Here is a 25,616-nt window from a genome sequence, read left to right as displayed (position 1 = left end):
AGTTATAGGTTTGAGATATAAAACTAGACCCTGTAGGGCCTTGTGAAGCTTGGAGTGGTACCAAAGGCTGAGTCTCCAGTCCTGTCGTGAGCATGCTTTGGGATGTGGAATAGAAGTTTGGGGTTACAGTCTTCCCAGAGCTGATAAACAACAGTTGTAGAAGAAAACCCAGGCGTAAGGTAATGAAAATGAATAGCTCAGAAACTGCTTAAAGATTATCATAAAGAAAATAGATCCTATCTAGTGCTTAGAGCGTTCACACTTCATGTCAGTTTAACAAAATACTGTGTTCTATGGTGCAGTTTTCAGTAATTTTCAAAAATGCAAATTTAACCATCTCAGAAAAGGGTTGATTTAGATGTGATTATTAAGGAAATTCAGCAATGAAGACTTATCAAGAAGTGTTTTTAACTCCTCGACAGCTCTGGACTGCATTGTATGAGAAGGTCCCACTGTGGAAGTGATCCTGTTGAATCTAGTGCTCCTAACTGTGATATCCAGCTCTAGAAGCAGATATGTATTTTGAAATAAACCAGAACTGTGCACCAGAACATACAATTTAAGGAACGTTGTACTCTGTACTGAAACACAAAAGTTGAGTTAAGTGGCAGTCAGGAAGTGACAGTCTATGTAAGTAAGGAAAGTGGGACCTACAGTAAGTAACGATACATAAATAGACAGATTACAAATACTGGTAGACATGTTTCATCTTTGGACCTTTCTCTTTTATTACAAAGGTCTAGCAGGTGTAAATATAACTTAGCGCTACTACAGTGGATAATATGAAAATATGGTGCCATCAGAATGGTCTAAACCAGAGCTTTTATTGGTTGTACACAAAAATGCTACTAAACCAAAGCTGTCCTGTTGTTTTCTTCAGTTAGACTAGTGTTCGGCTGTTTTCAGAGCAGTGTTATTCATTAAAGTCTGAGGCTGGTGTGATTTAATTGGACCTAATAATTGGCACAGTTTAATTTGCAATGGCTGTTTGATGCTCGGTAACCCACAAGCCCTTCATGGACAAGGGGCACCAGGACTGGGTCCCAGACCGCTGTTTTCTCACTCAGCTTCGGGTTCTTGGAAGACGGTCATCCCCCGCCCGACCAGGGGGGGATCACTCACGAACGAGTTCACGTTCTAGCACCTGCGAGCCGGGATGCGGCTCCTGAAGCTCTGCTCCTCTCCCGCCAGCCTTTGCGCCCATCCCTTTTGGAGGAATCTACCTGCCCCTGGAGGTGCCCGCCGCCAAGTGCCATCGGTCTCCGCTGGTCCTGGCCTACGACCAGGCTCACTTCTCCGCGCTGGTGTCCATGGAGCAGAAGGACAGCTCCAAAGACCAAGGTAACGGCCGCAGTGAACCTCTCGCCTTCACCGTTTACAGCGCCGCCACACTCCCAAGGCTAAGGCCGAGCGCTCGCCTCTGGCCGACACGCGCTGGAGAAGGGGTTCTGGGTGTGAAGTGGGCGGCTCGCTGAGATATGGTTAAGGGCCTTAAAGGTGAAATTCAATTCTGGAAGGCAAACAGAATTCAAAACTATTCATGAAATACTTCGTTAGTTTGTTGTTCTGTTTCAGCCTAATATGCATCTCTTTCCACAGTTCTCAAATGTCAAGTCATTGAGAAAATAGCCATTTCTCTGCCCCCTATCGGCCTTTATAGGAGCATAGCAACACAGTTATGTAGCTCCAGCACTTCTTCAGAGAGGAGACCGCAAGTCATAGCACAGCTCTCGAATGAGCAACATACAGCCAGGAAGAACACACGGATCGTCCCCACATCAGGAGCTACATTGATACTTGTTTTATTTCTTTTCTGCTTTTAAATTAAACCTTAAACAAAAAGCTGTCTGAGTCCAGCACTTGCATGACACCATTTGCTTTTTTATTGCCGGCAATACAGTTTAGATCAGAAGTGGGAAAACCTTGAACTACAGCTGGCACAAAAACGGTTTAGTAGAAATTGCTCCATGTTGTAGAGTGAAGAATTTAAAAATGTTGTTATGGTTACGTTTTTGGTAACTGTGTGATAGATAGAAGTAACAGGTTTGGTTTAATTTCGATGTGGACATCTGAAAGAAAGTTTAGTATCATTCTATTGTCCTTTGTTTAAAATGTAGGTGCGATTGTGCATTTTTTCGCTTCGTCGTTACATGCAGAATGTGTGAATATGATACATTTGAAAGCCTTGAGCGAGATGATAAAGATTGCTCACACATAGTTGTTGACTTGGAAGCATATTTTTGGTATGTTTGCACTGAGAGTATTGGCAAATGCGAGAATGTCTTATTAACGATAATAAGAGCAAGTTAGGCAATGTGGTGGCCCAGTGGTTAACAGTGGTATCTTGCAGTGCTGGGGCCCTGGGGTTAATTCTTGGGGTGCTTTGTGTAAGGAGTTTTTATGTTCTCCCCTTGATTATAATAATAATAATAATTGCTTACACTTATATAGCGCTTTTATGGACACTCCACTCAAAGCGCTTTACAGGTAATGGGGATCCCCTCCACCACCACCAGTGTGCAGCCCCACCTGGATGATGCGACGGCAGCCATAGTGCGCCAGAACGCTCCCCACACACCAGCTCTCAGTGGGGAGGAGAGCAGAGTAATGAAGCCCATTCATAGAGGGGGATTATTAGGAGGCTATGATTGGTAAGGGCCAATGGGAAATTTGGCCAGGATGCCAGGGTAATACCCCTACTCTTTTTGAGAAACGCCCTGGGATTTTTAATGACCACAGAGAGTCAGGACCTCGGTTTTACGTCTCATCCGAAGGACGGCGCCTGTTTACAGTATAGTATCCCCGTCACTATACTGGGGCATTAGGACCCACATGGACCACAGGGTGAGCGCCCCCTGCTGGCCCCACTAACACCTCTTCCAGCAGTTTACATGGGTTTCCTCCGGGGGCTCCAGTTTCCCCCCCACAGTCGAAGAACATCGTGGTAGTTAATTGTGTTTTGGGAAAATTGGCTGTGGTGTAAATGTGTGGGCATGAAAAAATGGATGGGGGGGGGGTGGAGAGTCAATTTAAAAAAATTAATTGGTGCAAAGCAACAGCAGAGCATAGAAGAAATGAGTTCTAATGGTGCTGATGTTTTTAGAGACAGGACGTCAGTGCTTGTATTTATACAGATAGAGTCCAAACCTTGCAGTAATATTTGGCCTACTCTATTTCACGCTGTCGCAGAACTCACTAATTGTAATACGAACAGGTATTAAGTAGTATTTTATTTCATTTGGAACACAGCAAAGTAAGGTGTTTGGACCTGGGGCCAGAAATCTAGTTTTGTTCTGGGCCAAAATTTAAAAATACCAGTCATTTAAATAAAGTGCAAAGCCAGCCCTCACAGTACTGTATACAGTATTTTGTGGAAGGTTTCATACATTTTGATTTCCTTTGATAGTATTCCAGCATAAACATAACAGGTATACAAGGAAATCAAGCTTCAAAACTTTCAAGCTGATTTTAAACTGCAATAGTGGACAAAGTAGAAGTAGGACTACTTTAGTACATGTGCATTATGGGTTGTTGTGAAGTAACAGGCCAGCCTTCTTGTCTCTAGTAAAATCCTGAATTGTACTGCCTCACAGGGACATACACTGTGCTAGGACAGAACACCTGCTGTGGCGAGAATGGGCTATTCCAACGGAATACAGTATTCCCAGTTTTTTTTAATAAGCAGACATACTGTACTAACAAGCTAGACAGAGATTTCATTTGACGTTGAGCAGAATCTGGGCTCTTCTGCCGTCTCCTCTCTCTAGCCGTGATCCCCCTGACGGACTCGGAGCACAAACTGCTGCCCGTGCATTTTGCTGTGGACCCAGGGAAGGACTGGGAGTGGGGGAAGGACGACGCCGACAATGTCAAACTGGCCAGGTAGGGTACACCCTCGTTTCCAGTCTGAGCTCCCCAGCAGATGAACTTCGAGCGGACCCAGATCGGTGGTTTCTGTTCTTTGGTCTTCTAACCAATGTCCATCAGTGTCCAACAAGTGTAATTTTTGGAACTGATTATTACTTGAGCAGTTCATTTACGAATATGTAATAAAAGAAGGTAATCAAAAATAGAGGAAGACTCGGTGCTCACAGGGCTGTCTATCACAGATATCTGCCTGAAGTGTCATGTGAAGAAACAGGAAATCAAACACTCAGTAAAAGCATTTAATCAGATATGCTTTGCAAGCTGTTACACTGCTTTTGCTAATTCTGCTGCTGCAGAATTATATAAACGAAGAATTATATAAACAAAGCAAAAAGTTTTATGATGCACTCGGTTAGCACACATTTTCAAATAGGTCTTTGCTACCTTTTCAGAAATTCCTCATTTCCAAGAGCAGTGTGCAGTTTCTCTAGTGAGACATGCACTACTTTTCGAGCAGTGCCTTCAAATTTCTTAAACATTGCAGTAACCAGGTGTTGTATTTCTTAGAAAGCCTATGAAACCTGAAATGGATCCAATTGCATGAGTTTTGAAAAGCTGTCTTTCAGTTGTGCTCCTCAGTTCTTCATGCCTGCTCTTCTCCCTTTCCCTGCAGTGTGACCCTCTCCCTGGAGGCCAAACTGCACTTGCTGCACAGCTACATGACGGTGACCTGGCTCCCCCTGCCCTGCGAGGCACAGGTAACCCTCTCCCCTCCAAAATCCTCCGCCTTCGCCTCGGCAGGAAGCAGCTGCCCAGTAGGGAACCATCTTTCTGTCACAAGCTAGAAGTTTTAGCATGAAGTAGTCCAGGTGGGGAGCTGCGTCAGCATGTTTAAACTAAAGGATCATGTAATGGGTTTATTCCATGCTGAACAGAGAAGAAAGAAAACGTTTCGGCCGTGGAGCCTTCTTCAGGTTTTTTTTTTAAGGTCAAACTCTTTTTGAAAATGGACGGCCATCTTGTCGAGAAGCCCTCTTCAGGGCTCCGCGGCCGAAACTTTTCTTTTTCTTCTCTTCTCAGCCTGAAGCTGTTTGTCCGAGGCTGAAAACTGTTGATGCTATACTGATACAATACTGAAATCTTGTTCAGAACGTCACTAGGAACAGTGTTCTTTCACTGTGCCTCTATCTCATCGTGAGGCTGAGTAGAAACAGCAGTGCGACATGTGGACTCGCCAGTCTGTGTAGGAAACGCTTCCAGTGAAGCTGGACACCCGGGCGGTCAGTCCTGCGGCCCGGCCGCCTGACTCTGTGTTTCCATTCAGCAGGCCCCCCTTGCGCAACCCGAGTCTCCGACGGCCTCAGCGGGGGACGACGCCCGCACCCCTCCGGACTCGGGGGAGTCGGACAAGGAGTCGGTGTGCAGCAGCTCCAATGGCAACGGCGGCGGCGGGGGAGCGAACGGGAACGGGTCGGCGGCGGGCAGCGGCAAAGCAGCGGGTTCCTCCAGCTCTTCCACCTCCTCCAGCAGCTCCTCTGGCTCCAGTGCGGGGGCCAAGGAGAAGGCCAAGAAGGACAAGGACAAGAAGAGGGCCGACTCGGTGGCCAACAAGCTGGGCAGCTTCGGCAAGAGCCTGGGCAGCAAGCTGAAGAAGAACGTCGGGGGGCTGATGACGGGGAAGACGGCGGGCAGCGGGAGCAAGCAGGCCGGGGAGACGCAGGAGAAGAAGAAGAAAGGCTCCCTGAAAGGCCGCAAGGGCAGTAAGGAAGGATCCCCCTCTTCCCAGGGAGGAGGCGGGGGAGGGACAGGCTCAGGGAAAGGGTCCCCGTCTTCGGAAAACGAGCGCCAGTCCGGGGACCCCTATAAGTACAGCACTGACGTCAAGCTGAGCCTCAGCATCCTGCGGGCGGCCATGCAGGGCGAGAGGAAGTTCATCTTCGCTGGGCTGCTCACCACCAGCAACCGGCAGCCCTTCCAGGAGGAGATGATCCAGCGCTACCTGCTGGACGCCGAGGAGCGGTTCCAGGCGGAGCAGGAGCAGCGGAAGGAGGCCGAGCGGAAAGGGGTGAGCGGCATGGCGGCGCCGCCCCCGCCCAGCGGCCCGGCCGGGAGGAGGGACGGGGCGGACGTGAGCTACCGCTGCTACGAGCCCAAGGAGAATCTCGCCGACGGCTCCCCCCCGCCCTCCTTCAGCCCCCCCGCCCTCAAGGCCTCGTCCTTCTCGCCCACGTTCTCGGGCGTGCTGACCATCCCCCGGCCCAGCCTCGTGGGCCCGAGCGGCGGCCCGGCCTCCCTCCCGCACTCCCTCCCCCACTCCCACCCGCTGCCCCCCAGCTACCTAGAGACGCGGCGCCAGCTGGCGGGCGGCTCCTCCTACGGCAGCCTGCCGTCTTACGCCACCCTGCCCCGCCACTGCCCCATGGCGCAGGGGCCGCCCCACCCGCAGTACCCCCCACCCTCGGGGAGCCCCTCCCGCGTGGCCCGCTGCTTCTCCCCCTCCCCGAGAGACGACGACCCCTCTCCCGGCTACCCATCCTCTCCGTACCTGCCCCAGGAGTCTGGCTGCGAGGGAGGCTACAGCAATGGCTACAGGGAAGCCCAGCGGGGCCCGGACTGCAGGAACTCGACCCCCCCGGGCAGGCACTTTCCCGTAGGCACGGGGGCGCAGCCCACCAAATGCAAAACCCCCACGTGCACCTACTACGGCCACCCAGAGACCAGCAACTACTGCTCGTACTGCTACCGCGAGGAGCTCAAGCGCAGGGAAGCAGAGCCTGCCTCTCACAGGTTCTGAAGCAGCAGCCCAGAGTCCGTTCTCCTCCCCTCGTTCCTGCTGTTTTTTTGACGAGGGGAGAGTTTATGCAGAAGCCTCAGCCCCTCCCCCCCACCCCTACTCACCCACCTCTTCATCACCAACATCGTCACTGCAAGTTTGGTAACACAACCAGAAACATGAAAAATTCCAAAAATGTCCTCTCTGGCCATGTTGATTGGGAATGCAATAATGCTAACGATAGTAATAATTCAATCACTCATTAATAGGGTGCATTTGATGGCAAGGGGCAAGTGAGTGGGGGATGGTGGGGGGGCCTACATCCGTGAACGGATTGGGAGGGCAGAGGTCAAAGGTTCCCTTGCATTGTTCTCGATTTCTTTTGTGTAACACCTGCAGCGTACCATAGCTACCCCACCTCATTCTAAGTGCTCCTTCAGTTTTGGTTGGTGTTTTTGGCCGCGTTATTTAAATTTTCTAGGTCAGTCTGTCAATAACTATGCCAACTGCCTTTCTGCACTCTGCACTTGCTGTCTTCTCGAGCTCTAGGGGTCGGGTGTGAACTGCAACTTTTTTCGAATGCCTTTGCATCCCCCTTTGTGCTTTTAAGCAGGGGTGATTCTCTAGGAGGATGTGATCCGTGAAGTTTTTCCTCAAAACGAACGTGGACAATGTCTTCTGAACGTTTCCTAGCGGACAGAAGTTGGGATTGCAAGCAGAAGATTTAACTTGAAGAGAAAGGGAAAATTGCTTACCCACACAATTAAAATCTTTTTTACATGTCCCATGTTTCCTGGAATATATTCCTTAAAACAGTCTATTTAACTAAATTGCAACATGGATTTAAAACAAGTTTAGAAGCAGACCTAGAGACATCAGTTCAGCCATTCACAAAACTGGAATGTTCCTACAGGATAGAAGACTCAATTCTGTGAATAAGAGAGCAGAATGTACAGCAAACAATGTCTGCTGGGGGATAGAGACAGGTGCGCTATGTGTTAGGGCCCATTTGGTGGTAGAAACCGAGATACACCACCTAAACTGTTGAAATTGCATGTGATGGGTGGTTGAACAAGCAAGGAAAGAATACTGTAGTACGCATTAGGAAACCTGAACTGATTTTCCAAAATTTAGATATATCCATTGATTGCAAGATGGCAGGCTCCATGTTTAGGGGTTATGTTAGCATTTTTAATCTGTTTCGTGTTATTTACCATATGTTAAATTAATGATTGTGTTATCAATGGTCATTTATTTCTGAGGAATGATCTTGAAATTTTCCCTCTCCCTTTAAGATCTTCTAAGCTAGTTCCTTCCAAAATCAGTTCATCAGGTACTCTGGTCTTTTCTGACTCACTTTCCATTGAAATATTGACCAAATTTGGGCCTGTTCAAGTAATTTTAACCTATTAAACCTGTCTAGTAGTTTTCTAATCTTGTTTTGCTAAAAGTTCTTTTTTCAGCAATGTATAGAAAACAAATATACTTAATTAAACAATGCTCAACTGGAAAACGAAAAGCTAGAAGACTCTTGTCACAGTGACTGTAGAAATAGTGCACAAAGACATCACTTTTAATTGCAGTTTAGCAATAATGAGCTATTTAAATAGTTTGTCAATTGAAGGACCCAAAGGACTACAGAAGTGTCAAGGTCTTCAAACAATGGTACTAGAGGGGCCCGTTTCAGCAAGTTTTAATGTAATAGTATTAATTAGACATGATTTGCAATAAAAATATAAATACAATTCAGCCCTTAAGATGAAGGTGATTCACCTGAAGTAGGTGATTTTGGCAGATCTAGAAAATGGTACATTGTGACTCTAAAGAACTAGGAATGGAATCTATGCAATTTAGAGGAATGGTTTCATCATGATGCCCACTACAGCTTGCAATGGGACAAACAGAGCTGTCTTTGTTTAATGTTGGAGTGTTTTGAAAATGCCTTGAGTAATAGCAGAGGAAAAGTAAATCATCAATTCAAAAGCCCCGTAATTGCCACTAATCCGTCAAAATGATTACATTTAAATTGATCTTTTCATGCAGCAGATCTGGGCTACTATGCAAACCTACAGTAAATCCCTCGTTTGCACAGATTAAGCTCACTTTTTAGAGTGCCCAATATGGAGTTCTGTTAAAATTGGCTGTATTTAGTAGGAGTTATTTTGTATGTAATATTATATTCATGAATGAATTACTCCATTGTGTGACTTTCAGTGTAAGTCGGCCTTGATTAACCAGATTGTTTCAAGAAAAATACGAGTGGGTTTTGTGAAAAGTGTATGAAGTTTTGGGGTTATTCTCCTGCATATATACAGTAGTTGCATTAGTAACACAGCAGTTGAGTGTGTGGTTCACACTCAGCCTGAGGACACATTGTCCTTACTTCTGTGGGCTGCCTGAAGAACCTCGCTGACACACAAACTGCTTCACTTCACATTTTGCTACTTGCATTGCTTGTAAGCTCTTGAGCTGAAGTTTTCCACCTGCTAACATGAGTATGCAGCATACTTCTGACTGATGTTTTCAAGAGCTTGCCGACTGCTGACTGGGAGGTGACTTGGAATTTGAAACATAGGATCAGATCCCCGAATTTGTATCTGTTTGTAATTACTACTCATTTTGGGAAATCTAGGAATAGTTAAAAAAAAACATCCAAGTTTGCTGGATGTGTGCTTTTTTGTGATTTGATCATAGTTATATTTGCACACAGTTACAGTAGTGGAAACTGTAGCATTAGCCATTTTGAATTATATATCGATACTGTATACCTGAAACAATCATAACCTGTGGGAAACCTTAGGACTTTTATTAAGCTTTACAAATGAGTGGTGAAGTCCCAGATACTCCTGGCCTCTCAGTCTTCACTAACAGCTCGATGTCAGTAACAGGCCAATCAGTTTTTATTCTTCACCTTGTGGAGACTGTGCGTTCCCATGTGAGAGTATAGCCAATTTTGCAGTCTTGCTTACTGTCGAGTTGCTAGTATGAGTGTGTTATGATAAGTCAAAACAAAAGCTTGCTGCCCCTAGTCATTTTTTCCCCCATTGTCGTGACATTAAACCTGTTTGTCTGCATTATCCTCAAGTCCCAATGAGCTCATTCACATTTTCTTTCCAGATGTTGTACCCATTTGCAAATACTTCTCCCACTCCCATAATTGTGCCCATACTGTGTGGATCTTATCTGATCTTATCTTATCTTACTTTTTTTGCGTATCGCTAGTCTATGCTCCTTCTCTCCATAAAATGAACTAAAAACTTTAACTTGCATTGTACAGTTCACTGATGGTGCTGCTATATTTGAACCTTAGCAAGTGCCTCTTTTGGAGAAACTGTTAATTATTTCAGGTTTTTGAAAGCCCGGGTCCTATTCCAATTTCACACAGGAGGAATTGAACATAAAGCTTTAGAAAGAAATGATTAAAGTGTCATGGTTTTTTAAAACCCTTGTATTTTCTATCCTGTAATTGATATATGATTATGCTCTTACAGTATTATGCCCTTGTGTTCAGAACATTAAATATCTCAAATCAGGACCTAGCCAAGAACAGGACCAGAGAATAAGGTCACCCATATTTTTAATATTTTAAGGAAGAGAGGAATTTCTTAATGGCCCATTGCATATTTCTGGATTTATTTGGCATTAAAAAATATCTTTTTTATTTTGTATGTGAGTTTTGAAAAAGCAATACTGGCTGAACTGGTGGCACAGACTCTCTTGTTTTCCATGCTTTGTCAGGTTTGTCAGAGTTGCAGTTAATGGATTCTGTCAGGGTTGGTTTGCCTTGGTTTCATTCCATTTGAATGCTCATAAAAGCCATGTACATTTTGCAAAACTCTTAAGTTCAGGATGGTATTTAAACTTTCATTTTCTCATAATTTCCAATACATCATGCGTTTACAGGTCATTTTAAAAGTGTTGGTGGGCATCTGGCCTAAGACACTGTACTACAACTACATTTTGTAGGAAATAACATAATATTTTGTAGATTGTTGCTGTGCTCCCTAACTTAATACTTCTTATTGAAGTTTCCATTTCTTTCGTGCAGATTGGATATTTATTTTCAGTTTGCTATTGTTGGCTTTGAACAACTTTGTTGAATGGAAACTCCAATGTGGTAAATATGAATGGGAGGATGATGTATACTGTGTGTACTCTATGGGGATGAGTTTGGTCTCTGCACTGCTGGCCTCAAAACTGAGTCCTTCTGTACAACCTTAGCACTTTCCTTCAGAACTAATGTGTAATGGTGTCTTGTGTGTTAACTGTTTTCAAGTTACTTTGGGCTGTTTGTCAATGCTTCAGCACCATGGACAGCAGCTTGGTTCTAGAGAATGGTGAACATTATAACAGCATGAGACACATTGCCAGCTGCTCTGTCACCTGTGGCAGCTGTTGGGCCCGGAGCTTCACTGTTTTCTGGTTAGTGACTTTTGCAATCGGCTGTGCAGTGAATTTTACCTCTTAATTGCAGTACTATCAGAATTGTTTCTCTTGCTGTTTCTTCCAAGATGATCAACTTTATTACCTAAATGGTCCTTTTATAGAAAAACATTTAGAACCCGAAGCTTTGAGGCTAAGTAGTATGAAATATTCAAAAAAGGGTCATTTAACTCCCATCAGACTGATGCATTTGTGTTCTGATTGCTATGACAGGTTCTGCTAAATTTGAATTTACACAGCGTCTTAAAAATCGTATGTCAGTGTTTTACAAAAGTCATTGAGATCATTTCTGAATGTTGAGTAGAGATCTCCGATATGAATGACACTAAACAAAAAAGACACCAAAAGGTGTACAGTTCTTATATTGTTAACAGTAGTAACAGGTTATTAATTCCCCTTAAGATATCTTCTAACAACTAAAAGCATGTCTTTGGACTGTGGGAGGAAAGGGAGAAAACCCAGAGGAGACCCACAGAAACCTGGGGAGAACATGCAAACCCCCAGCAGACAGCACCCCAGAAATTGAACTGTGAGGCAGCAGAGTTGCCAATCAACAGTATTATCATCTGAAATATTATTACTAGACTTTAGAAGCAAGAGGACAAGAAACCTGAGTTGCTGACCTAAATCCAGGCCCTGTTAGGTATTTGTGTTGGGCTTTTATTGTCTTACTGACAAGTCACCGTCTTTATCCTTAACTTCCCCCTTTAATTTTCCAAAATGTATGTTTCTCTTGTGGTTCTCCAGTTAGCCATCACAGCATAGCACATGGAAGCTGAAACTGATGGAATCCATATCAAACAGAATCCCGTGGTAAGTGGTCAGTGTCCTTGAGCTGAGGTTGACTCTCTTAAGGAGTCTGGCTTTGAGAGAGCTTGTCTTGTATAAGATGCAGGAAGTTAATGGAATGTTCAGTATTGACTTTTACATTTAAGTCTTACTCATATTACTGTAATAATAAAACTGCCTGAAGATTATTTGCTCCAGAAAAAAACGTTGTTGTGGCAGGAAAAAAAGAAAAATGTAAGTTCTGTGTTGATCTGTATCCAGTGTTAGTGGATCTTTTGAAAGCAATATTAAAAAACAAAATGAGAATGTCGTTACTTGGGTGGGTACAAAATGCTTAAATTAACCCAACAGCTGAACTACCTACAGTACATAGGTCTTTGCACTCTTGTAAAATGTAACATTAACACAAAAAATGTCTGTGAATTATAACTGTAGAAATAATCAACTTCAGGAGCAGATGCATTTTACATTGTTTGGAGATGAAATATATTAACATGAACAAAACTTAAATTTTAAGTGTTGTTCTTACCCCATATGCATTTCATAGCCAAGCCAAAATGACTATTATATTAAACATTGATGCTGATCCAAACTAATAACTAATAGACAATGGGGATTATACAGCACAACTTTCCTGTGGTACAAACATTCTGTTATCGTGCTATGGTCGAGATATACATATGAAGTTTGAAATTAAAATAAACTGCAAGACTTTAAGCACAAAATCAACCTTATGAGAATGTGGCATTCTCAGATAAAAATAATCCACAAGGTCATTCGGGAAAGAAACATTTTGATCTAGCTGATATTTTAAAACAGAGCCTTAAAGGAATTATGGCCAGTGTCTCTATTTTGATTAATGTTATAAATATAGCCTTATAAAGTCGAGCACAAATTTGCTAGAATCAATCATAAACTTGAGCATTCTCCTTGAAATGCCTAGTTTTAAGATGAGTGTGACCAATGATTGCGTTGTATCTATAAACAGTTTCTGTAGAAAGTCTTAAAAGAACAGATTCTGTTATGCAGTAAACATTCATAATTTGAAGAAGAAAATAAGGAGGTGTTGAAATCTTAGGAATTCTGAGCTACTAGTATCTTTTATTTTCTTCAGGCATTTTATCTGAAACTTGTGAAGTACTGACGAGTTCTGTGCCTTTCTCAGAGCCTTTAGAATCCCAACATACAGATGCTGTTAAGGCTGGATTCACTGGATTTTAACACACGGCCATAGATTAAACAAAGGCACATTGTATAAAAATTCAAGACAAGGAAGGCATCTTTATTTCTCAGTTTCTTTGCTTTCTTGCTTTCAACTTGTTCTGCTACAGAAGGTGGTTAAGTTTTAAGTAACAGTTGCCTAACAATGCAAGGTCTCTTGAGAGACTGCAGAGTGGAGTTTGTGATGACCAGCAGGTGGCGTGCTTGCTATAGACAGATATTTAGCCTGTCTCTCATATCACATCCTTACTCATTCAAGTAGTGCCTTGTTCAGGACATATAGCATTTCATAGAAGAGCCATGCTTTTTACCTGACTGTGCAAAATCATCATCATAAGTGAGAAGAAATTTAGAGTCATGAAACTAAGGGAGATGTAAAAAAAACTGCATGCATAAATATATGTGTTTGTTTATGAGGGAATCAGATTTTTCTCTTGAAAAATGTTTGAAAAGCAATGAAGGTGGAGAAGCTGGCAGGTATACACTGAAGGTATAATCTAATGGTCTTCTTGCTGTCCTATGAACTTTGCATCATGGTGTGCTGCGAATGAACCTTGTCAGTTTAATTTTGAGAAGCTATTTTTAACCAGCTGTTTTTACTGGACAACGCATAATGATGTCACTTCATGCTCTGGTAATTCGGTCCAAAAGAGTGAGGGGTGTATGTCATTTTGTACTCTTTGCTCCTGTGGATGCTGAGCCTGACTGTATTATAGAGAACATGTTTTACTCTCTCCGTTGCTGAAGAAGCAATTGGAGTTCTGAAGGCTCCAGACATCCTGTTTTATTTAGGGAGGAGTGTAAAAGGACTTGTTTTGATGCAAAGTTTTTAGACTGGTGAGGTATCCCTTTCGCTTTGTTAATATGTCAGTATATGTATATTTGAAGCACCACTGCAAATGTTTGTGTGTTTTGCACAATTTTCAAACTTTTGGAATACATCCGTGTTTTGGCATTAGCATTGCGCAAAGCATAAAAAGGTTTTTGTTTGATAAACGAATTTCTCTTAACATCTTCAAAATCAAGTCTGTAAACCTAACGCAATAAAAGGTGATACTTTTCATATATCCAGCTTTTTTTTCCAGTATTACAGTTGTAATCTAATATAGGACAAATCATTCACAGTCTTACGCTCTGAAAGACCAAGTATATTCTACAGTGGCATAGTAAGCTGCATACTTTACAAATCTGCCGGGTTTCTTATTGAATTTTGGATGCTTTGTTAAAGAATTGGAGCCTTTGGTTTAGTTTCAAAATGATGGCGAAGTGGACTGAGTAAGGGGCTATCAAACCAGTGCCAACGTGCTTGTCTTTTCTTCTCCACCTTGGAATGAATTTTATGTTCACTAGTAATAAGCAATAGAAGGGTGCAAATTGAATGTGGTGAGGTGACTTCAATCTGTTTGTTTTGGGCTTGAATTCCAAGTGAAATGTTACTCCCAACCATTGTGCGATCAGAGAGGAGAAGGATAGGCTTCAATTCTCTGAAACCTCTAGGGAATGATTCTGGGAAAGAACTAGAAACTCCTACTTGTGTTAGACAGATGTGTTTGTTCAAAATCCCATTATTCCTAACCAGTGTGCGTGTGTATGGAAACAGGGCTGTCCGTGCTCAAAGAAGCAAACACTGGCAAACGCAGAGATGGAGTGTTGTACCGTCCATCGAAGCTGTGGGCTCGTGCGCAGGGGTAGGAGCCCTTTCCAGTCGACCGCTTCTGACGTTAAACCTGTTACTCTGTTAGCGGAAAAAGTCCAGCTTGTGGAGGAGTCGCGTGTCACTTTGTGGAGCACACTGCAGTGCGTGACTCCTCTGGGCTTGGAGAAATTATATCCCAGAGAGGGTGATGAATGTGATGGTTGCTTTTTTTTAAAAAAAAATCATTGTGCATTTGTGTTTTCATTATTTATTTTTTCACTTGCAGCGGTTTCTCGCTTCACTCAGTGAAGGGAGAACAATGTGGCGTTTTCAGTGCTTTGGACTTCACCGACCTGGAAACCTCTTCAGAATGAAGAAGGGGGGAGGGGCTGGGCGAGGCTGTGTAAATCTGTATCTTCAAGTTATTTTTTTAAAGCAATACAAGACAAACCTTTTACAATGTTTTTAAAGAGCTTGGTAAGATGGGATATCATCAGACACCGAAAACGGAGCATGGGAGACAAAGGGCTGCTCGTGGTGCGAGTCTGGAAGTCAGTATTCTTTCAAATGGACAATCTGTATGGTTTTGAAATCGAGCCGCAAAGGGACTCCTGCACGGTATTTATTGTGAACAAAAAGTATTAGCTACTCAGATCATTAACAAACTGACAAAAGACTGGTTTGAAATTCTATATTTATAGTCAAGATTTCCATTGTTTTTTTTTCTTTTACTGGGAATGTATAGCAAACTAATGGGGTGTTCTTCCCACAGTGGTTCATTGTCGGTCAGACCTTTCATTTTATTTACATCCTTTTTAAATTGATTTATTGCCTCTAAATGATGATGCAATTGAATATTCTTCAACAGGTCAAGCTCTTGATTAAAGGTATATTCTTTGTCAAGAATTAATGGACATATTTGGACTCTGTTAAAGGTCTTTATTTGATCCACACTTAATGTATTTGGGGTTTATTTTTAAATAGACTCAGTTTCATTCCAATAAGCACAGCTTTACTGTAAAAACTTCAGCTAGGACTGTCATCTTGGGCAGTTAGTGCTGTGACACTCTGGGACAGTTGAAGATTGAAATCTTCCTTCTAAACCCCACTCTGGTGTTAAAGCCCAGCTGTAAAAGTGTTAGTCACTGAACCCAGTTTGGCTCATAGTTGTCGGGTCACACCAGTGTGGGTGACGTTTTTTCCTACGCTGTGCACAGCAAAGCCTGAGGGAATCATGTTCAACAACAGCAGCTGACCATCTGACCGTTTGATTGTGTTTGAGGGGAGAGTTCTACAAAGAGATTCGAAACAGAAGTATTTGCACTGATAGGTGCTGCTGGACTTGAGTTCCCACATTCTGCTGCAAAAAATATACTGTTATTTTGGGGCAAATTAAAGGGCTATAGAGCACTACCATAATTGTAAATGACTGTTGAATTTCCTTATTCGTTTTAATACCCTGTCCCGTGTGTTTGCTTTATTTTAATGTTCTAATACTCAGTCTGCAATAATAAAGAAAATGAAAAATGAACCATTTCAAGATCTGCCTTGAAAGTGACTCAACTCTCTGCCGTATTTAACCCATGCAACAGCGCTGTCTCCTGTTGGTATTTTTATTGAATTCAAGAAGTAAGATCTTCTGTGTCCTTTGTGTAGCAGAGAGCGTGTTGGTAGAAGGGGAGGTTGTGTACAGCAGTATGTCCAAGAGGCATCCTTAGAGGAAACAGCTCAATAAGAGCATCTTGAAGGTTTTGGACTTTTTTGTCCGAAAAAATTATAAACTGAGCTCTGGAATGCAATAAAGCAAAGAGCACAGGCTGTTAAAACTAATAAGGAATAGGAATTGTCATTGTTAATATTTAAAGTTTCCTGATTTACTGCCCAGCAGGTCTTTTATGAGACTTCCACTGTCCCATCGTTGAGTCGGGTGCTGGCCTGTAGAGAAGTGATGAGCTGGGTGGGAGAACTGATTTCACAAGAGCCAAACTGGAGCTACGGCAATTTGCAGCTACTGGGAAGAGCCCGCTATCTCACAAACCTCTTTCACTTCGGCAATGGTGACACTTGTAGTCATTAATGGAAAAAGAAATAGTGGGCTGTACTATTTATACATTACCCTCAATCATCTTTGGTTGAATGTGCAAGATTGTTGGCCTGTCAAACATTGCAACCTCAAGGGAATGAGGACCCATTTTCATGTTCTCTCAAGTGTTTTTGCACCGTTTGAATAAATTCTCATTTTATTGCAAGAGTGGTGTCAGGTTCGTCCTTTGTTCGTGCTGGATAAGTGCTGCACCCCAGACGCAATAAGGACTTTGACTCCTCTGTCAGCATTGGAGTGAAGAGCCATTTCTGGAGGACCAGGCAGGAGGCCTCTGGCTCACCAGAGGCCATCAAGCACCGGGTTTGTGGTTTACACGTGCCAGGATGAAGTTCTTTCAGTGCCGTTAGCGTGTGCGTGAGGAAAGTGCGCTTTGTTAGATGCAGTATGTGCGTTTGCTGTGCAAGGCCAGACATGTCAGACCTCGGACCACAGTGCAAAGACCAGTGAGTGGACATCTGTTTTGACCCGTCTTCGTCTTTTCGTTTTAAGAAACCGTTAGGAAATATAAGATCATGACCAAGGCCTGGTACACAATAGGCACACTTCCCCATCTTCTCCCCCATCCGAGGCTGCAGGGACTGGCTGTGCACTGAGACAAAAACAAGACATTTGGGTCAAATAATTGTCAGTTCTAAATTTAGAATAAAAAGAGTAAACCCCTTTATCACATCAATCCACGCATTCGCTAACCGCTTTATCCAGTACAGGGTCGCAGGGGGAGCTGGCGAAGAGCAGGCAAAAGGCAGTTGAACCCTGGACAGGACACGAGTGCACTGCCTGACACACAGACACACCAGGGGCAGGTTTCCCAGCTGCCACCCCACCATCATGTCTTTGGACTGGGAGGAAACCAGAGCACCTTTGTGAGCATGGGAACAACATATAAACTTAGTTCAATTCAATTGATTTTTATATAGCGTATTTCACCACAAGGTTGCCCCAAGGCGCTTAAAAATGCAAGTGACCATACATTTTGTGAATACAGAACAGAAGACCAGAAGACAACGGAGGAGAGGAACCAAAAACTCCTTAGTAAGGAAAAGAAAAACCTCTAGGGATCCAAGGTCAACTGGTTGCCCAACCCCTTTGGGCATGCTAACATTATATAATTAAAAAAAGGAAATAAATTAATCCATTCATCTATCATGTCTCCTGTGTGTTAGTACTCCCTGCAGATCTCTGTAGACCAGTAAAATCCTCCTAAACGATAGCTATATCCACGATGTCCCTCTTGGATCCATGGCAGTGACGCAACATCCAACTCGGACGGTCCCCAGCCAGGGCACAATCCGGACATGTGGGGAGGAGAATAGGATAGTCTGGTCAGAACACATGTATCTACCTGGTGGGCCAACACAGAGACACACAATGGCATGTACAGCAGCACCAGCAGCCATAGCTCCAGCGGGCCATGATGTAAGGTGTGAGTAGGTTAGGCTGAAGTAATAGGTTTTCAGTCGGGATTTAAGTCCTGAGATTGACTCGGCATCCTGAATATGGGGTGGGAGACTGTTCCATAAGCTAGGGGCTCTGTAATTAAAGGCTTTGCCGCCAACTGTTATTTTATTAATTCATGGAATATGAAGATGACCTGCATTCTGTGATCTAAATGGGCGACTTGGATTGTATACATTAATCAGCTCCATTAAACAGACAGGCACCTGACCTCTGAGAGCCTTATAAGTAAAAGTACTTTGAGGTCTGCCCTGTACCTGACAGGAAGCCAATGGAGAGAGCTAAGTATGTGGGTTATATGGTCGTACTTTCTGCTCCTAGTAACAATTCTATCTGCTGCATTCAGAATTCACTGTAAGGTGTTGAAAGTGCGATAGGTGCTCCCTGATAGTAGGGCATTGCAGTAGTCTAACCTGCTGTTACAAGAGCATGTATTAATTTCTCTGTGTCTTGAGTGGAGAGAAACTGCCTTAGTTTTGCAATATTTCTTAACAGTAGGAAGCATGTTTTAGATACTGTTTTAACATGAGAGTTAAATGACAGTTAAACTCCACACAGACAACTGGGGTCCAGGTGCTGTGAGCATTGCTGACCACTGCCCAGCCGTGCCACCCATCAATGTACAGTTGTGTCCAAAGGTTTAGGTGCCCTTGGTTAAATTGTGTTTGAACAAATCTTTAAGTGACCAGAAGGTGATACTACCTCTACATAGTACAAAGTTAAACCAAGCATCCTTCTGCAAATTATATTGCAGAATTACTATTTACCTGCTCAATTTAACTGAAAGACAACATGGCATGTGAAAACTTTTGGGCACCCTTCCAGTTGATTGATTAACTACTTTATTTTTCAAAGGCTTCAACACTTGATTGACTCATTAGGCCTTCAATTAAGTCAGGTGACTCCAGAATTAAACAAATACTCTGACCCCTCTGCCCTCTCAGGCTGTGTTTGGTGTTCTGCCTACATTCGACAACATTGGGCTCCTCTCCTAGGCTGTCTGAGGACTTGAAAATAAAGATAATTTACTCTTCCAAAGAAAGGCAAGGCTATAAAAAGGTTGCCATTTAAACAGTCAGAAACAACATTAAGAAATGGCAGTTAAGGGGGACTCTTGAAGACAATGCAAGATCTGGAAGACCCAGAAAAATCTGAACTTCTCAAACACTGGTCAGATATGCAAAGCAGAATCCACATATCACTCCACATTTATTCAGCCTTAAAATAAAGTGTTAACTTATACCTCAAGGGTAATTTATAGGAAGGGGCTCACTTGATAGACATTGTTAGTGAGAGTCAGCTGAATGCAGAAAGCAGTGTGTTGTTTCAGAAAGTTTAGTTAAGAGCTCTCAGTTGGCATGAAAATCAGGAGACCTTGAGAAGCACTGATCTGCATCATTCCTGCAGAGCACTGGAATTTGTGACTATATTAATATCTTCCTCTCTGTATGCTCTTTGAGCAGATAAAAATCTAATCGATAACAATCTGAAGACTTTCAAGAGCCTTAGACATGTTTATTGCAAATTATTTGCACAGTTTTCATTTTTACTGTAGTTCTGGGTTTGGTGTGGGTGAAGTGAGTGGTTGTGGTTTCCTACTGACTCGGAAAGATGTATTTGCAAATCGAAATCTGATTGCCTGCCATCTGCATGAAGCCCCAGGTAAGCAATGATCTTATCTTTTTTTCCATGCGATGCGGGGCTCACATGAGAAACTCTTCATCGCGGTAACAATTTAGTTTGTATTCAGCATTTAAAGTGTGTTTCAACAAAACTCCTGCCTGCCTACTGTGTTACACTGTTTTTTATATTGTTAAAATTATATTAAAAACATTTTACCTCCATCTACAATGCAAAAAAATGTAAAAAATATATAACATTTTATATTAAATTTAAATGTAATGCTTAGTTAAAGGTATTAAGAACTTGGATAAGATATGCATGCTTTCTAAACCAGTATTTAATGGGCTCTGAATTAGATTTTATTACAGCAGAGAAATGTTTTTTATGAGGCAGGAGTATCTGCTGGGAGTATCTGATAACATTTGTCTGAGAAATATCATAAGAATGATATTCTTATGAATCATGAGTTATTCTGAGATTAAGAGTAATCATTTAATAATGATTAACTTAATAATCATAAGTTATTTTGAATCTATAAAATAATGTCATGGTCCAAAACATTTGTTGTTTTTTTTAAATATAAAAATGAATTAGCTCAGGGTTTATGCATTTCAGGTGAATCAAACCTCAATATCTGCGCAAGCATAGTACTTACAGTGCCTTTAAGAAAGGACAGATCATTTCATTGCATTTCCAGAGCTTTTCAAACAGTTTTCTAACAACAATTAGTTCCTCTCAAACGGTACAAGTTTGTTTTCCCCTCCCATCTCGACTATCAGCTGAGAGTTTTTCAGTTCCAAGCTCCCAGACCAGACGCTCTCTGTTCCTCAGTCGGACCGTGATGTCCTGCCCCTGACAGACTTGAGTGGGAGTGCTCTTGGGAGAGTCCAGCGCCCACCTTGAGTACACGACTTCATGCCCAGAGTAGAGACACATCAACCGGATCTCATACAGAAAAGGAGCTGGCACGTCATGCCATAGCGGTACCTCTCATGGTCATCTCTCTCATCCTAGCGTTAATCCCGCATCAGCAGGGTCCGCTTGGCGGCACGCCCGTCTCCATTTGGTGGTTTGAACCAAATCTTTGAGCTGACGCTGCCATTAAATGCGACTGAGAATACTCCAACCGGCGCGTCGCTCCGCCTGCTGTCGGAGGGGGGGAGGAGAACAAAGTAATGTAGCCAATTCATAGAGGGGGATTATTAGGAGGCCATGATTGGTAAGGGCCAGGGGGAAATTTGGCCAGGAAGCAGGGTTACACCCCTACTCTTTTCGAGAAGCACCCTGGGATTCTTAATGACCACAGAGAGTCAGGACCTCGGTTTTACGTCTCATCCGGAGGACGGCACCTGTTTACAGTATAGTGTCCCCATCATTATACTGGGGTATTAGGACCCACATGGGCCGCAGGGTGAGCACCCCCTGCTGGCCTCACTAACACCTCTTCCAGCAGCAACCTAAGTTTTTCCCAGGAGGTCTCCCATCCAGGTACTGACCAGGCTCACACCTGCTGAGCTTCAGTGGGCTGGCAGTTGTGAGTTGCAGGGTGACATGGCTGCTGGCTTGCGTCTCACGATCATGTGCCCATTTATCCACGTCTGGGACAGACTGTGCGTTGCTCCCCCTGTATCTGAGTGTCCTCCCCAGGACTCCAGCAGAGACTTTGTCAGGAGGGCTGAGAAGCCTGACCCTTCTAGAGCTGGAGCCCTTTCTTTACAAACCCCAGCTGCCTAGTCCAGTCCTGGTGCTGTAGCCACCTTTTCCATTTTACATCACAACTACACATGAACGATATACTTCACTGTAACTTCACTGCGTATCATAACATGGGTTATCTCTAAATGTCGATGTAAAAAAAGTTGAATAAAATTGTCAGCAGTTACTCCCAGAATCTGATTCTTCCTTAATCCTTCAAAAGACATGCTTTTCCATAACACAGCTCGGAGTGCTCCCTCTCAGTGGTGAAAACTGGCTGTCTGAAATGGCTATCCACCATCTGGAAAATATTTTCTGCGGCTTGCGGAGAGGACGCAGTGTTCTCTCCTTTACTAAAGCTCGGTGCCAGCTGATCGTACTAGCGTGCAGTGACAGCGTTTAGCTACCAAATCAACGCCTGTAGCTGTTTCTCTGTGGATGTCTCTCAGCGAGATAGGCGACTGCTCTGGTAGTATTTCTCCAGAGTGTATAGCCTGCCAAAAATACAATTAAGGCAATAACTAGCTAGCTTTGGTAGAGAGAACAACAGGTATACACAAAATGGGTTATGTACTTTGTCCAAAGTTCAGGAACTTTGCTCACCTTACATGAACACAGATGGTGTGATTTTCAAAAGAGATGTTGGACAAAATCCACCAATAGTGCTGGACCTGCAAAGGAAGTGTGAGGGTGGTGGTATTAATTACAATGTCCTTTTTGTACAGTGTAGTGTTTATTATATAGAGATTTAATAGACATGCTGTATATATGGAGGCAAATGTGTAACATATAAAGACTCATCCACTGGTTTCCTGAAAGAAACTGAGTCCTATAAGATGCTGTATAATTTAACTTGCACTTAACAACAAAAAGCATCAACAGTGATGGATGCACACAGAGCATACAATAGACACTGATTCAGATTATATTTTTATGATTATCTATTGATATTTTAGATTCAGATTTTCTGACTTTATTAAAAGTTGCTGGCAATCCACAAAAACAGGGATCTTTAATAGGACCTTCCTCTCCCACTAGTTCATATAAATGATCCCGATTTAGCACTTATATAGCGCTTTTCTGGACACTCCTCAAAGCGCTTTACAGGTCATGGGGATCCCCTCCACCACCACCACCACCAGTGTGCAGCCCCACCTGGATGCTGCGCCAGTCCGCTCCCCACACACCAGCTCTCAGTGGGGAGGAGAGCAGAGTGAGGAAGCCAGTTCAGAGATGGGGATTATTAGGAGGCTGTGATGGGTAAAGGCCAATTTGACCAGGACCCTGGGATAACATCCCTACTCTTTTCGAGAAACACCCTGGGATTTTAAATAACCACAGAGAGTCAGGACCTCACTTTTACGTCTAAGCCAAAGGACAGCACTTTTTTACAGTATAGTGTCCCCGTCACTAATACTGGAGCATTAGGACCCACACAGACTGCAGGATGAGCACCTCCTACTGGTCCCCTAACACCTCTTCCAGCAGCAGCCTCAGCTTTCCCAGGAGTCTCCCATCCAGGTACTGATCAGGCTCACACCTGCTGAGCTCCAGTGGGAGCTGGGAGCTGCAGGGTGATATGGCTGCTGGCAGTAAACTAGTTGGGTTTGCAGACACTACCACAAAAAGAAGGCCAATACTGTAGGTGCAGCAGATTAAATTCAGAAAGATTTAGGTAAATTTCAAAACTGGGAAAACATCTAAGAAGTGACATTTCAGACAAGTGTTAAATTCAGGCTTTCAATAACAAAAACTCAATGTCCAAAAAGTGAAATGCTGAACTTAAAGACGTTACAAATGAAAAGATTGAGGTATTTTTGTTGACACATCATTTACGTCTTCTAGACAGTGTAGAGAAGCAATAAAAGGGCCAAAAAATATTACAAACTAAAGTTAAAAACAGAATTTTAATCAAGGATCTTTGGTTAAAATTGTATAATCCACTAATATTGTATTGTCATTTAGAATACCATGTACAATTGTGACTGCCACATTATAAAAAATATTCTGTGAATTAATTTATTCAACAAGATGAACCAGACTCCAGATTCCAGGGCTTAAAGGAATGCCCTACACTGACTGTCTTAAAGAAATGAACATCCATCTTGAGCATTGAAGGGGACATGGAGACATGATATAAGTACTGTATTCCAAATCCTCAAAGGCATTTCCAAAGTAAGCTCATAGCGGTCAACATGGGCTTCAGGAGTGACACGGGGAACTTCCAATAATACGGCAGTGCCTTGTTGATGATGCTCCTCCGACAATATCTGGGTTTTCCCCAGCTACAGTGTTCCTCAGAGTCCTGTGCTGATGGAATGGGGTCTCTGGTGACTTGGGCGGCAATGGGCAGACATACTTGATCAGAGTCAGTGGTCTTGAGTCGCCTTTCTCTCCGATGCTCTCTGATCCAGACTGCTGAGTCATCAGGGGCTCAAGAGACCGAGGTAGGTGCCGGCCAACCATCTCATCCTCGAGTTCTTCTGATAACCCAGCTCTGAAGAGGGCTCAGAGAACGTCTTCTGTCAGTAGCCATATCGCTCTGCAACTCACAACTGGCAGCCCACTGAAGCTCAGCAGGTGTGAGCCTGGTCAGTACCTGGATGAGAGACCTCCTGGGAAAAACTAAGGTTGCTGCTGGAAGAGGTGTTAGTGAGGCCAGCAGGGGGCGCTCACCCTGTGGTCCATGTGGGTCCTAATGCCCCCGTATAGTGACGGGGACACTATACTGTAAACAGGCGCCATCCTTCGGATGAGACGTAAAACCGAGGTCCTGACTTTCTGTGGTCATTAAAAATCCCAGGGTGTTTCTCGAAAAGAGTAGGGGAGTAACCCCGGCGTCCTGGCCAAATTTCCCGTTGGCCCTTACCAATCATCGCCTCATAATAATCCCCATCTGTGAATTGGCTTTATTACACTGCTCTCCTCCCCACTGAGAGCTGGTGTGTGGGGAGCGTTCTGGCGCACTATGGCTGCCGTCGCATCATCCAAGTGGGGCTACACACTGGTGGTGGTGGAGGGGATCCCCATTACCTGTAAAGCGCTTTGAGTGGAGTGTCCAGAAAAGTGCTATATAAGTGTAAGCAATTATTATTATTATTCTGTCCCACCACATCTGGTCAAACATCTGGCGCATGTAGCCCTGGGCAGTATCGAGCTCCTCGTGCGAATGTGGCCGGCCTCTGAGGGACTGAGAGCTTGCACCTGGTAGAACAATTTCCATTTGTGCTTTCTGGCTCCTGATTCAGTATTGGGTTCTGAAGAGATCCATTTGGTTAATTTCGCCAATATATAGTAGTTTTTTCATTAGAAAATTAGTTTCTTTTGCCAGTCAGTATCAGACATTTCTTTGAGCCCCATGAATGTACAAAGCCCTTACAATTTACCAATGAATTTGAGCATGTAATCATGATCTATACCCTCTTTTCTTTTTAGAAATTATACCCTCTTTTCGTTTTATTGAATTAAATAATTCTTAATCCAAGTCTATTGGCTGACTCTGACACACTAGGTAATTGAGCAAATAGTAATTATTCCTACCATACTCTCATGCATTCATGTGTATACCCTCATTTTTCAATGCTACATATAAGGGACAATTGGGACATTTATCTAGAGGATTAAGGTCAATAGCTGTGTCAATGAATATATTAAAAATGTGAGACCTTGAATTCTCTGGGACCAGACAACAGCTACTGATGTATGCGTAATGGAATGGATCTCTACTGCACAGTGTGTACAGCATGTCTGGAGAATGCTGGCTGCCTTGAATGAGAAATTTGAGGAAAGGTACAGTATCTTGTTCGTTACTGAACAGATAAGAAGGTGAAATTTTCACAGCTGCTGCCCAACGACCTGTGAAGTTTTCTTTAGCCCAGTACTGTTTGACTGAATGAATACGGACTTCCCCTATACTTTTAACTGGCAGTTCACTGCAGAACATTTTTGAACAGCAGCAATGCTTTCTTACAGTAATGTAGACTCTATGTTTCTATATATTGTAGATGTGT

The 25,616-nt window shown here is 43.2% G+C and overlaps 1 protein-coding gene across 2 annotated transcripts in view; it reads left to right on the top strand.

Moving 5' to 3' along the window:
- otud7b (OTU deubiquitinase 7B) overlaps positions 1–16,978 on the top strand; it is an 84,775-nt gene extending 67,797 nt beyond the window's left edge. The window contains exons 9-12 of one of the 2 annotated variants that reach the window (XM_088905810.1): positions 1,192–1,341; positions 3,768–3,882; positions 4,541–4,625; positions 5,195–16,978. In XM_088905810.1, coding sequence (XP_088761936.1) covers positions 1,192–1,341; positions 3,768–3,882; positions 4,541–4,625; positions 5,195–6,661 — 1,817 coding nt within the window. In that variant the 3' untranslated portion in view covers positions 6,662–16,978. Of the gene's footprint in view, positions 1–1,191; positions 1,342–3,767; positions 3,883–4,540; positions 4,626–5,191 lie in introns of both variants that reach the window. The other variant, XM_088905809.1, reaches the window with a different exon arrangement.
- Positions 16,979–25,616: the final 8,638 nt, after the last annotated feature.

The sequence above is a fragment of the Atractosteus spatula genome, chromosome 25 (genome assembly GCF_055471065.1).
Source record: "Atractosteus spatula isolate fAtrSpa1 chromosome 25, fAtrSpa1.hap1, whole genome shotgun sequence".
NCBI lineage: Eukaryota > Metazoa > Chordata > Actinopteri > Semionotiformes > Lepisosteidae > Atractosteus > Atractosteus spatula.
This window is presented reverse-complemented; position numbering and strand designations above follow the sequence as displayed.